Source organism: Prionailurus bengalensis, chromosome A2 (assembly GCF_016509475.1).
Source record: "Prionailurus bengalensis isolate Pbe53 chromosome A2, Fcat_Pben_1.1_paternal_pri, whole genome shotgun sequence".
NCBI lineage: Eukaryota > Metazoa > Chordata > Mammalia > Carnivora > Felidae > Prionailurus > Prionailurus bengalensis.
Window position 1 is genome coordinate 4,091,203 of NC_057348.1, and position 14,231 is coordinate 4,105,433.

General features: G+C 46.8%; 1 protein-coding gene across 1 annotated transcript in view; it reads right to left on the reverse strand.

Annotated features, from left to right (window-relative positions):
- The window catches only part of SAFB2 (scaffold attachment factor B2), a 33,197-nt gene that overhangs the window by 18,246 nt on the left and 720 nt on the right, over positions 1–14,231 (reverse strand). Inside the window, exons 2-9 of the mRNA XM_043586301.1 lie at positions 13,505–13,592; positions 8,789–8,853; positions 8,502–8,705; positions 6,707–6,769; positions 5,745–5,772; positions 4,317–4,827; positions 3,841–3,890; positions 3,199–3,299 (exon numbers count right to left, since the gene is read on the reverse strand). Of these exons, the coding sequence (XP_043442236.1) occupies positions 3,199–3,299; positions 3,841–3,890; positions 4,317–4,827; positions 5,745–5,772; positions 6,707–6,769; positions 8,502–8,705; positions 8,789–8,853; positions 13,505–13,592 (1,110 nt within the window). The remainder of the gene's footprint in view (positions 1–3,198; positions 3,300–3,840; positions 3,891–4,316; positions 4,828–5,744; positions 5,773–6,706; positions 6,770–8,501; positions 8,706–8,788; positions 8,854–13,504; positions 13,593–14,231) is intronic.

A 14,231-nucleotide genomic window follows, 5' to 3' on the forward strand; every position in this document is an offset into this window, starting at 1 on the left:
CTCCAAGCCAGTGATCAAGAGAATCTTACAGGTAAGCCAGAGAAAGACAGACACCCATGCCCTAAGGAACGAAGGTGAGACCCATAGCCACAGGTCAGATGACACGAGCCGGAAGGAAGGAGGCAGCACTGCTGTCCAGAGAAAAAAAAAAAAAAAAAAAAAAAAAAAAAAAAAAAAAATCAAGGAACCTGGAATTTGGCACCTGGCAAACAGAGTTTTCCAAACGAAGGCAAAAGAATGACATTCCCAGACCCACAAGAGCAATGGAAATTATCACTGGCAAGCCTGTACCTTAAGGAAGGTTTTAAAGATAGAATAAAATAATACCCAACAGGAACTTGGATGTCAACAAAAGGGAATAAAGAGCACCTCAAAAGATACACACGTAGGTAACTGAAAAGTCCCTGTTTTTTCTTACTTATGTACCTCTTTAAGGTGTAAGCACAAAGCATATTACACACGTAAATAAGCCAATAACGTACTGCGTTATTAAATAGAAAACAGACCACGATGGCAAGACCAAAAAGGCTGGGAGGGAAAATGGAGGTGCACTGTTACAAGGTTTGCACGCCTCCAGGGATCAGATTATCACTGAAGGGATAGACTGGGCTAAATTGGGTCTTTTTTTTTTAAGTTTATTTATGTATTTTAAGAGGGGTGAGGGGGGAATACACACAGGGGAGAGGGAGAAAGAATCCTAAGCGGGCTCCGCACTGTCAGCACACAGCCTGATGTGGGGCTCGATCGTACGAACCGTGAGATCGTGACCTGAGCCAAAATCAAGAGTCAGACGCTTAACTGACCGAGCCACGCAGACACCCCAAGTTGAACCTTGTAATAGAATTCCTAAATGCGGCTATCAAAGAGAAATGTTATAGTTCAACCAATAAGTGAAAAAAAAGAGTCAGAAAAAAAAAATACCTTGAAACAAACGAAAAGTAAATACAACACACAATAATTATGGCATGTAGCAAAAGCAGTGAAGAGTGAAGTTCACGGTGATGGAAGTCCACATCAAGAAACAAGGAAAAACTCAAACAACTAAATTTTACAACCTCCAGAAACCAGGCCATAGTAACACTAGTCCCATACACGAGTTACAGCTACGGCAGAACAACTCCTAAAAAGCACTCAATGCAAAAGGCAGCAAGAGAAGCAAGGAGGCCAAGAAATAGGTCAGAGAGAAGACAGAGCCAGCGCAGACTCAAACTCCACTATGCTCGTGCTTGTGTTACACGTGAATGTTCCCATGGGATGTGCAGAGAACCGAGGGGAGAGCCCGCACCTACGCGAGTGCAGAGCCCTGAGTCCGGCCCCGACCACCTGATTCAGGTCAACGTGAGCAAGTCCTCTCCTCTCTCCGGACCCCAACGTCCCCACCTGTGCGATGATGGTGGGGGTGGGGTGGAGGAACGTTCCATCATCTCTAGGTTCGCAGCAGACGCGGGGGTCCGTGTTCCCGCCCGCAGGTGTGGAGCAGCGCTGCTCTCCCAGTAGAGGAGAGCCCCGCTCCGTCCAGAGCACCTCACACAGGGCCAAAGGGGACTTTCTGAAGGGGACAGATGTCACTTCTCTCAGAGACGAATTTCCCATTCTTCACTCTCCTCAAGGTCAAGGGGCCGAGCCAATTGTGGGGTCATGTGACTTCCCCACCAAACTAAGTACCCTTGCAAGGACATCGCTTCTGATGGCCACGAGAGCAGAATCCAAGACAACCTCACCTGTCCCTGTCCCCTGGCCTTGCCCTCTGCCCCCCACAGCAGCCTCCAATTAGTTGATCCAAAATACAGACTTGTCCCACCACAGGGCCTCCGTGCCACTGCTCTAGTCCACAGCTGAGACCTGTGGGCAAGGTCAACTCCAGAATCACCCAGGCCTCACTTAAACAGCACTTACTCGGCAAGGTGCGCCAAACCCCAGACCCACATCTAAATCTGGTGTCCCTCCCAAACGCTGATGGCATGCTGTTAACTTCCCTGAATAAACCCATCGTTTGGGCTATGTTTACTTTTTTTTTCAATGTTTATTCTTCAGAGAGAGCAAGCAAGCAGGGGAGGGGCAGAGAGAGGCAGACTGAGGATCTGAAGCGGATTCTGTGCTAACAGCAGAGAGCCCAGCCCGATGCACGGCTCAAACTCAAACCGTGAGATCATGACCCGAGCTGAAGCCACCCAAGCACCCCTGTTGTATTTACTTCTTCAACGATTTCCCCATCAGACTGTTAAGACCTATGAGGACGTGACCTCCTATGTGCTGTTAGGCTTCATAATTGGTGTCTAAGTCAAGTAAATAACCGACGGATAGGTTACAGCGTCAGTTTGAAGCCCTTGTGAAAGACATTCACTGTGAAGAAAAATTCATCTTACAGACACTGCTTCTGGGTCCTGTCCACTTAAGTCACTGACACATTTGCTGACATCTAGTCAGGGACACAGACCTGAGCAAAGACAGGCCCAGGGCATCCAGGACATCTGTGAAGCTCCGCCTGGACTCCCGGCAGCTTCTCCATGCTGGGGGTGTGTGTGTGTGTGGGGGGAACCCCACACCTGCTCCCCCCCTGGAGGGCCACTCCCCACAGGCACCCACAAGACCAGGGCAGTCCTCCTGCCCTAAAATGAGACTGCTTCACTATCTAATTCCAGGATGATGAAAATCGGTTTTAAATGTTCTCGAGTCCTCAGAAGGCTTCTAAATTGTATTATTTTCTTCCTGCCCCTGTGGACAGCGTATTAGTTGATATATTTTTAAACCACTATCGTGTTCCAGTTTTTGAACTATAGGCTTAAAAACGCCGGAATATATAAAGTTAACTCGTCACTTACTGTTCAGGAAAAAAATCCAGCATGCCAGCTTTTAAGTTGTATATGGGCCACAAAAACAGCAGTTTCTTTAAGACAAGTTAGAATGAACCACAGCAACGTTTAGACTGCAGCTATTTACATACATTTTCCGTGACACAACGAACTACCTGTTGGCTGTTCCCCACTCTCAACTGGGAAACAAGGCCCACTACCTTGTGGGGTTCTGTTTTCCATACACATGTATGTGTGCACGTACACACACATGTAGAAATATACAAGCCCCAAAAAAAAAGACCACCGACCAGATTAACGATAGAAAAAAGAACTCCCCAAACTCTGAGCTTATTTTTTAATGCCAAATAGAGGCTGGGTGGCAGGACGTTAAGGGAGCACGTACCTTTCCATACTTGTTGAACAGATTCTTCAGATCTGTCGCTCGAGTTGTGGAGGACAGTCCACTGACCCACAGGTTCCTGCCAGAGCTGCTTCCGGTACGACCTGGGGCAGGAGGGAAAGGATCAGGCTTTGCCTCCAGGCCTAACAGGAAGCACGGCGTGCCTCAGAACGTGGCCCTCTCTTAAACCCCAGCCACATCCAATTTCAACTCTTCTGGTTTAGGAACGTAATTACTGCCAACACACGGAAGACCAAAAATACGGACTGCGGAAACGGCTTCCTTACTCAAGGAATCCTCAGGTCCACGTCAGTTACAAATGGAAATGACTACTGGTGCCCAATTCTCACCAAAGATGGCAGTTTCTACAACCTTGTCCCATTATTATAATGGGCAGAACAGGATGAGAATAGGACGCAGTGCAGTCAGACTTTCAGTATCTCATAAATGACACCCACGACAGAGACAGAAACCACAGAAGCTCACCAACATTTACATCTAGTCTCTCAAGATACTGCTAGATGGAACTTCTGGTAATCCTCAATCAAACCAACTACTGGATCCCAAATGTGGGTACCTGTAGGCCCCTCCCTCCCGAAATAAGGGATCCACAGGCGGCTCCCTGCCACATAAGTTAAATCATACCTTTTTCATCTTTAATGATTGGCTTTATATCTTTTTCTTCCTTAAAAGAGCTAGAGACAAAAGTTAATGTTACTCACACAGGAAAAAAATGAAAGAGAACTAAATTAAAAGTATGGTATGTGCTAAAACTGAATACCTACCAGAAAATTAGTCTGAAATAAAATTTTAAGACACCTTTGCAAGCTTTTATAGGAAATCTGACCCCCAAAATACAATGTCAGATTCTTAAAAGTCAATTGGATTTAGCCGAAGATAAGAGTTAACAATTTAAGAACACAACCGTTAATAGGTTGAGAAAAAGAAAAGAAATAGGTTCACCCATTAAAAATACACAGAGAGATATAAAACATCGTTTAGAAGTAAACTACAATTGCATCAGTCTGGCTGGCCAATTGCAGAAAAAACAGCTTATGTGTGTCATTAAATGACCAATGAAAAGGAGATAGCGTCTGGTCTAAAACTGAGAAAAAACAAACCTCATTTTCTGATCAGCGCCCTCACTGGCTGAGGACTCTTTAGGAGCCGGAGGGACTTCATTACAAGCTTCAAAAGCAAACTTCTTCACGTCTTCTTTGCTATCTCTGGGGTCTGGGCTTGAGGCTTCCTGGGGCGCTTCCGCGACCTCCTCGCTAGAGGCTTCCGTGTGCTCTGAGGCTTTACTACTCTGCTCAACTGGCTTCTCTAGCCCTACAGGCTCACAGTCCGTCCGCGCGCCATCGCCCGGCTGCTCCACGGGCTCCCTTTTCACTACCGCTAACAGGGTGTCTGCCCTGCTCGCCTGAGCTCGTGCTGTTGACTCGCTGGCCAAATCTAAGTCACCCTCCTCCGGATGGGCGCTGCCAAAAAGGTCCTCTTCCTCCGCAAGCTTTCTGTCTGGCCCCACGCTACTTGTATCCTGTGCAAAGGGCTGCTCCAGCTCGGAACCTTCTTCTTTTACTGGCTCAGATTTACAAGTTTCCCCCAAAATGTCGAGTATTTTCTCATTTTCTACGGATTTAACAGGAATAGAATGGCACAAGGTTTAATTACCAGGGAAATAAAGCAATCACAAATGCGGAACCGGCACGGCTGCCACGCTAACACGAAGAGAACCGCTAGCTACACAGAGATTGGAAAACCCGCGGGTACACAAAGTTACACTGGTTACACTACCTGCGCTCCAACCGACTGCTACAGTAAGCCGCTACGCTACATGGAAGAGAAAAGGCCCCCACAGATTTAAACACCTACAACCACGTGGCTGCTTCTCGACAGTCTTCGTCAGGTTTTTGTTCAAGTGTGGGTCTTCGACTTATTTTCCCAGTGTCCGAGGTGCGGAACCGAATGCGATCACCGTTTGACGACAGCTCAGTTTCCAAATTTCTTCGAATTTCTTTTAACGGGACAGTCCGACATGAAACCCAGAATCTCTTCCGACGGCAGGAGATAGACACGCAGTCCGGAAGGGGAGTGACACGTTGGAAATTTTCCTGAAGAAACTGTTTCCTCTTCTAGAATCCAGTCACTTCTCGGGTTAAAAGTGCCCTGACAACCGCTTTTTATCCTGCCTTAACTGTTATCACTCAGAAAGACTGGGGCAAAATATCACAAGATCTGTTTCATGTGTAGAAACACATGGAAGAATCACAGGGGGAAATTACTTAAAATGCCACTCTACGTGGTTAGAGAGATGAAAATAATCACTACATCTCACCAAATATATTTGACCTCCAGAAACCAGAACGGCACTTCCACAGATCTGGTGATACGAGTGGGTTTCCAATCTCTGATCCTCGTACGATCTGGATTGTCCACCATTAAAATAATTTACATGACCATACACAGCTCAGAATATATAGACAGCTTGAAAAACAAGAGTGGGAAAACTTTCAAACCATTAACTGTCGTGTTTCTCTTATCAGTACCTGGCTCCAAGAGAGGTTCTTCAATATCCTATTTTGAAAAAAGAAAAGAGAAAAAAATCCACAAGGCACTTAGAAACAGGGCAGATACCTTTCCCTGGCAGACACAGCTTCAATCAAGTGTGAATAAATGCCCGTTTCAAACGACTTTCTCCAGTGGTTCCAGTCAAGACACCGTGTTGCATTCTAGGATGATTTCCATGAGAACAAACCCATTTTGCTGGCTTCTTTCTCCCCAGCAAAGCCTGGCAGGCAGCAGTGACACTTGGCCTATTCGAATTCCCCGGGGAGGGTGTGGCCACCCCACCCAAGTCTGAGCTGACCGAAGGGCCTCTGGAGAGGGCAACAACTGCCACAGTGAGAGGTCACACAGTCGACTACTGCTTTATACATCATGCCAGATTTGAGTAAGATCTAGTTCTCTCCAAAGAAGCTGTTATTTATCACTGGAACCTGTCAACAAAACCATCTGTTTTCTCAAATCCTTTCCCTGGCTCCCCACTGTACTTAAGACAGCGGGCCAAATCTTTTCCCTGACCCCAGATGAGGGTAGTCAGGCCCACCAACGTCTGCAGTCTCACTCCTGCATCCTCCACCCCTACAACCAGCCATTCTCCCTTCGGGCCCAAAGTCCTCTTTCCCCTTTCTCTGGATTAACTCCTGACCTATGTGTCAGACCTCAATTTGGGTTGGGCTCCTCCGGGAAGCCTTTCAGGAGTTTTTATTGCCTTCTCCCTGATGAACTTCTTTTCTTTTCTAGTTACTTTCTTTTTGGTTATTAACATGCCCCCAGGAGAATACAAAAAGCAAGACTGTAACTTGTTTGGCTTAACCTCTTACTCCAGGCACTTTGGCTCAAAATCAGTGTTCAAATCAATTTTTTACAGACGCACATCCTTTTTCACTATGGAATATTAAACACTCGCCTGATGTTTCCAACCACGCACAAGCAGGTGGTAACTTACCGGAGGTACTTTGAAGTCCAATGATGAAGCATCCAAAGTATTCTCGAAGCCCTCCCCATCCACCTGAAAGACAAAAATGGAAGACCGCTTAATGGAGACAAAGTTATGAAGGTCAAGGCCTATATACCTCACCAGTTGCTTTTTTAATGTTTATTTATTTTTGAGACAGAGAGAGAGCGTGAGCAGGGAAGGGGCAGAGAAAGAGGGAGACATAGAATCTGAAGCAGGCTCCAGGCTCTGAGCTGTCAGCACAGCTCGCACTCATCAACTGATGAGATCATGACCTGAGCCACCCAGGCACCCCATACCTCACCAGTTTCTAAGTGACTTACGTGTCTGTTTCCCTCTTAGCGCCCGCCGCCACCTGCTAGTGCCACCGGGTAGTTCACCATTGGATTATTCAGTTTATCGTTGGCCTCCCTGCCTCCTCTGACAGGGTCTCACACAAGGTGGCTGCTGTCAGTGCTGGCCCACAAACATACAAAGTCATTTCCCAGGCAGTTTCTATTTACTGGTGGTCCACATACGTGACCCAGACATTTTTCCAGAGCAGAACTCAAAAGGAAAATGAAAAACTTCACACTTCTCCACTTTCCCTTGGTAACAATACCTTTAAAAACAACATCCACTGGGCACTTTCTCCTAGGGGCTTTATTTGAAACATTTAACCAAACTGGTATCTTCTGTATTCAATTTGAAAACTTTTTAACCTTCTTAAGTGAAATACAAAAATACGCTTTCCCGAGTGTGCTTCCTTTTCCAGGTTTGAAGCTTATGACCTGGGTGATCTGATTAACCAAGAAGAAACCAAGTTCATGCTTGGAAATAATTAACACACAACAGGATCGCACTGAGAGAGGACAGCAAAACAGCTACCCAATGGCACCCTAGGCAGAGATGCAGTGATATTTGGAGTTTGTGATTTTTGACCTTTACGGTTTAAGGTTTAAAGTTCAGTCTTACGAGGGTACTTTTTTTCCCAGTTTAAAGTGAGAACAGTTAAGGCGGGGGGGGGGGGGGGAAGGGAGGGGGACCCAACAAACACAAACAAAAAATACCAACCAAACTAAGAGGACGGAGTATGCCAAGGTGGTAAGCTAAAATGGCAATCAGTTTTAGGAAGGCCACCACAGAGAGGTCTCTGCCAAATACTAAAAGTCAAAGCTTGAGAAAGCAACACTGGTAACAAGATTAAAGCCCTCCCTTATGCACAAGGATATGAAAAGTGGTTTTCTTTAGGGGCGCCTGGGTGGCTCAGTTGGTTAAGTGTCCAACTCTTGGTTTTGGCTCAGGTCACGATCTCATAGTTTGTGTGATCGAGCCCCACGTGTGGAGCCTGCTTGGGATTCTCTCTCTCTGCCCTGCCCCAGTTTGTGCTCTCTCTCTCAAAAAACAAACAAAACAAAACAAAACAAAACCACCAACAGGACAATCCAAATGATGAACTTATGACCTGTTTTCTTATCATCCCACACATTTTTAAAACCTTTTTTCCAAAGGAAAATACTTTGACCAAGTACATCAGTCTTTTAAGACTTATGCGTAGGAAGTGCCTCCCGCCCATTTATCAAAATATTCCTCAGAATTCTAGAGAAGTTCTCCGGTAGTTAACATCAGACTTCTACGGAGTTTCAACGGATGTAACTTGCCACGAAGGTTTAGACACCGAGTTCAGCGTCTATGGTGGATGCGGTCTAATCAACCAGCAGGGTGTTCTTGCTCACGTGAGCAGCACGTGAGCACTGGGGAGCCTCGGGGCTACTGGCACATTCCACCGCGTCTTCAAGTTACCTACAGCGTGCTCTGTGAGCTGCGCGGGGAGCTCTCGCAGCTGTGCCGCCACATATTCTTTGCTGTCACACAGGGAACCAAGAATGCTGTCCGTGCCGTCCTCCCCAAAGTCGGGAGCGGTGCTGTTTTCAACTTCGCTCTCTTCCAGCACACCGACATCCATCACGTCCATATTCCGCAAGCTCTCTAAACCTGTCTCCATATCCTCCTGGAAAGAGAAGGAAACGCGTCAACGACCAGGGGGCTGGTGGTGGCGCTCCTGCTGGCATCTCCGCCTTCAATGCCACGTACCTGCCCATCTCTGGAATCTTCTTCCAGGCCGTTGTCTTCTGTGCCTTCTTCCTCCATCTTTTGTCCTAATTACAAAATAACCTTTCAGTTAGATTAACATTTAGGTTCTCACTTCCTAATTAGTTTATGCACGTTAACAGATTTCAACCTGGGTGAGGATACATCATAAGCAAACAGAAGAAGTACCCGTTTTCCCACGGTGTGGAATTTTGCTGCAACCGGGACGTGGAAATTGAGGATTTCTATACTATTGTCAAAGCATTTTGGTTTTGCACAAGATATCTAACTTTAAAAGACCTCAAAACCACTCCAAACTAAAAAAAACACCGCAAAAGAAAAACGAGCAAAGGATGAACGGGCATTTTCCAACAAACAGACACTTACAAATGCCAAATCCACCTGGTGATCAAAGAGCTTCATCCCAAAATAACGCTAGATTAAGCTGCTGCTTCTCCCACACATTCCACCCACGTCAGGCAGGCTGACCACCTCTCCTCTTTCTCCAGCTCAGGAACTTTTCTTTGCAAGGTACAAAGGTAAAGGCTACCACAAAGTCAATGGTCGTCCTGGATCTTGTAAATGCAGAACTACTTAGGATTAATGCTAAATATTTCCAAGGGGGGCTGGAGGAGGAGGATGGAAACTTCTAGGCTTAGAAGAGAAGTAAAACCTTTGGGCTCCACCGTGGATCAAAAAGCCTTAAAATTGTACAAACCTTTTATTTTAGAAATTCCCTCTACAGGGGCATGTGCTAACACTAAAATGTCTGACAAAGAACAAAACCAAAAGTACCCTATCTAGAAATACACATAGCCCAAGCATTTGAAAGGGAAACACATCATGACAGTCTGTTCACTCGTGGGACACCAGTTGCTGTCAACAGGGGAAGTTGGGTGGAATTTGGCCATGACTGGAAACATTTTTGGTGTCACAACTGGGAGATGCTCCTGGCATCTAGTGGGTAGTGAGCAGGGATGCTGTTCAACCTAAGATAGTGCACAGGACGGAAAGAATTCCTTACCCCAAATTGTCAACAGTGCCAAGTTCGCAAAACACTGTGGCACACCACAAAGGTCTTTAAAAAAAAAAAAAAAAAAAAATCACGCTTCTAAAGAATATTTAATACGTGAAAATGCCTATACAATAAAAAAAAAAAAAAAAGAATCAGGTACAGTACGTCTACTTTTACTAAATAGCACATAGAGGTGCCTGGGTGGCTCAATCAGTTAAGTATCTGACTCTTGGTTTCTGCTTAGGTCATGATCTCACGGTTCCATGGGTTCAAGTCCCGCGTTGGGCTCCGTGCTGGCAGCATGGAGCCTGCCTGGGATTCTCTCTCTCTTCCCGCCGGCCCTCCCCCCCAACCCCCCATCACTAGCAGGCCTCTCAAAATAAACTTAAAAAAATAGCACGTACATGTTTGTATACATCCAAATGCAAAGACGTATTTACAGTACATACGTAAAAGTAACAAAGGCAGTCATCAACAGAGGTTCAAACACAGTGGTAGAATTAGAGATAAAATTTTACTTTCACGTGTATACGTTTTACATGTTCTAAGCTATCTAATACAGCTTCTAAAGTATCTAAACCCTTCCATAATTTTTTGAAATGAGAAAATTAAACAGAAGAAACCTCAATCTTTGAATACAGATCCAAGCAGTATGTACCCCCGCACGCGCCCTCCGGGCCACCGTTAACTCTCACTCAAAACGTGTAGCTTTATCACCTGTCAGGCACTGTGCTCTTTATATTATTAACACTCCCACGACACCAGCAGGTTTATTGGCTGCATCTGACAGCTGAGAACTTGGTTCGGTTCTTAAAGACTCAGCTGCACTGGTTCCCGTTATATGGGAATCCAGCACTCCCTTTCGCAACATGCGCTCTAAAAACGTTTGGCAGCCGGGACACCTGGGTGGCTCAGCTGGTTAAGCATCCGACTTCGGCTCAGATCATGATCCCACAGTTCGCGAGTCCAAGCCCCGCGTCGGGCTCTGTGGCGACAGCTCGGAGTCTGGAGCCTGCTTCAGGTTCTGTGTCTCCCTCTTTCTATCCTTCCCCTGCTCGTGCTGTTTCTCAAAAAAGGAATAAACGTCAAAATAAAATTTTTTTTTAATGTTTGGTGGCTGCACCCACTTTCAGGACCTCTAACTAGTAGCCTGCTGTACCCACAAAGGACGGAAACAGGACAGATGCAGACCGAGAAAAGCCCTCCCTAAAGGCCAACAGAACGACAAAAGCTGGGCAGGGGCCACGCCCCAATTCCAAGGGTCTGGTTTCAGCAACTAAAAGCTGAAGGGGTGGCGGACAATGATGCTAGAAAACCTAATTCAGAACGGTAATCTTTCAAAATCACATCCACAAGCTTCAAAAACTTGCCTGTCTAAAGTCTAGCTACTTTTCACTTTGATGTAACCTTTGAAGATCTAATTTCAGCCAAGACACAAGAGGGTCTGGCACTTCATACCAACACCCACATGTGCAGACACCTGCAAAGAGCATGCCAGCTGAACAACTTGCAGGAGCTGCCCTCGGCCCTAGGACCCTTCTGGTGACTTCTCAGAAAAACAAAGGGGAAGGGACCAGTGCCCCTCCAATTCCAGCTACAGTTGTACTAGTATAAACGTTTCTTTATACCAGCAGAAATAAAGACCACCAAAGCTTTTTTTTTTTTTTGACAAAATGGTAAGTCCAAGCAGTTTTAATGTCACCTAAACTGCAACCCACATGTTCAGACACGCACTGGAAGCACTCAGCCACGATCTGGTTTGTCTAACAATGCAAAGATCCCTGTTAAGAGCCAAGAACATTTTTGACTCGTAAGCCTCGAACCTCCCAAGTTTTAAATGAGCACCTACATTAAGAACTTTCAGACACAACTTCTAACAGATACAGGGCTCTCAATCTGCATTCTCTTGACTAATCAGTATAGATACCAGACCATTACAAGAGCAGTAACAACACGTTAATGTTCTAAAATTCAGCTTAAATGGAAATCCCTAAGGCAACCTAACTCAGAAGTTTAACCTTTTAAAACACACAAAGTTTTTAAACAGATGAGTCATGCAAAAGCCCTTCTAGAACAGCCCTTCTAAGTAAACTGAAGTGACTGAAAACGCTACAAATTACTTTCTCCTTTTGTAAGCGGGTGTGCTCCACTGCCTAAATTTAACTCTTTTTCAGATGAACAGGGTATAGCCCACGGTGAGAATTCTTGCGGTGGCACCTTTCAAGAAAATAACCCACATCACACGCAAGTTCCAAAATCAGATTGTCCTTATCCATACAAAAACTGAGAACGAAAACCAATCACGGTAACAAGATTTCAAAGCTTTGTGGAACTAAATACTTCCAGAAACAGCTGGTCCCATCCACGAAAAGAAATGAACCACTGACAGATGTCACAAACTAGAAGACTCTTGGAAACACCCTCAATGAAAGAAGCTAGGCACAAAAGGCCACGTATTGTGTGATCCTATTTACGTGGAACAGAACAATTACACACTTCCGGCAGGGGAGGGGGGCAGGGAATGGGGAGCAAATGCTAACAGGCACAAAGACTTCTACATAGGGTGATGGAAACGTTCTAGAATCACGTAGCAGTGATACAGCCTTATGAACATACTAAGAAGTAACGAATTGTGCACTGTAAACAGGTGAGTTTTATAGTATTTGAATCACGTGTCAAAAAAAAAAAAAGGGAGAGAGAGAGAGAGAGAAAAAAAAATATCTGACTGCTGAGCACCTGGCAAGCTCGGTCCACGGAGCATGTGACTCTTGACCTCAGGGGTTTTACGCTGGGTGCAGAGATTGCTTAAAAATAAAGTCTTAAAGCGAACAAGAAACAACTCACTAGCGGAAAATAGGCTGGGTGTAAACGCTCCCAACAAACTATTTTGGACCCTTTGAGCAGCTGGGTTCTATTTAGTCTCCTGCTGGTGTCCTTTCCCTAGGTTTAAAGCCTAGTTGGGGCGCCCGGGTGGCTAAGTTGATTAAGCATCCAACTTCAGCTCAGGTCATGATCTCACGGTTCATGAGTTCGAGCCCCACGTCGGGCTCTGGGCTGACGGCTCGGAGCCTGGAACCTGCTTCCGATTCTGTGTCTCCCTCTCTTTCTGCCCCTCCCCCGTTCATGCTCTGTCTCCCTCTGTCCCAAAAATAAATAAAAAACGTTGAAAAAGCCTAGTGTTTATTTTATTTTATTTTTTTTTTTCAGCGTTTATTTTTGGGACAGAGAGAGACAGAGCATGAACGGGGGAGGGGCAGAGAGAGAGGGAGACACAGAATCGGAAACAGGCTCCAGGCTCTGAGCCGTCAGCCCAGAGCCTGACGCGGGGCTCTAACTCACGGACCGCGAGATCGTGACCTAGCTGAAGTCGGACGCTTAACCGACTGCGCCACCCAGGCGCCCCGAAAAAGCCTAGTTTTTGAACCGAGGAGGAAGCCACAGCAGGTTTAAGAGCGGGCCTTACCCTAATTCAGCGTAAATCCCAACGACAAGAGCCCAGGTGTCCTACTTAGTACCCGCAAAGTCTCTTTCGTCTTCCCAGAACTACTCGCGAGGTGATGAAAACAAAAAGCAAGCGGAATCGTCAGACGGGAACCACCAAAGCCCCCCTCCCGGCCCGAGGACAGAAACGGTGCGGCAAGACCAGTTCCGCTAGCAGGTTCTCTGAGCGCCGGGCCTCCGCGGCAACAAGCACAAGCCGCTACCTTTGACGCATCTCTTTGCCGTCTTCTTGCTGGTGGCTTCCAGCGCGATGCCAAGTTCATCGGGATCCTGCCCTTCTTCCTTAACCGCCTGTGAAGGAGAGATAAAATTGAACAAAGTTGAGGAGCGCGGCAGGGCTCGCCTTGTTCTCTGTAACGCCTCCCCCGCCCACAAAGTCAAAGCCTTGCTCGCACAGAGCCACGCGGGTTCTGCTACCTGAGCCGCAAGCCCTTTGCAAGGCTTGCACGTCTGGGTCCTCGCTGGGTCCGAAGCACAGGGGGATGTGCGAGCGGGGGTCAATGACGGTTCTAAACGGGCCCTAAAAATCGCCCTACCTTCCGCTTTAGGGTAACCAGCAGCGACCCTGCGCCAGACGCACCTTCTGCAAAAGTCTGAGTGGCGTTCGACAAGGGGGGGACTGGGGGGGGGGCTGGACAGGACTGGGATCTCGATGGTACACTCAAGTCCTGCAAGGAGCCTGTTCTGGTTGGGGAGACGCCCCCCCCCCCCCCCAATACTCGGGGTTGGGATAAACGCGGGCGGGGGCGGCGCATCAACGCAGAAGCGGGGAGACGGAGCAACACCTTACAAAGGATGTTGGGGAAACATCTCAAGCAAACCGAGAAAGACGCCAAGGCGCCCGCCAGCCAGAGGACGACCCTGGAAGAAGAGCCATCGAGCGCAAGACCTACGAGCGAAGACCCTGGAGTAGGAACCAGCACAGCTCCC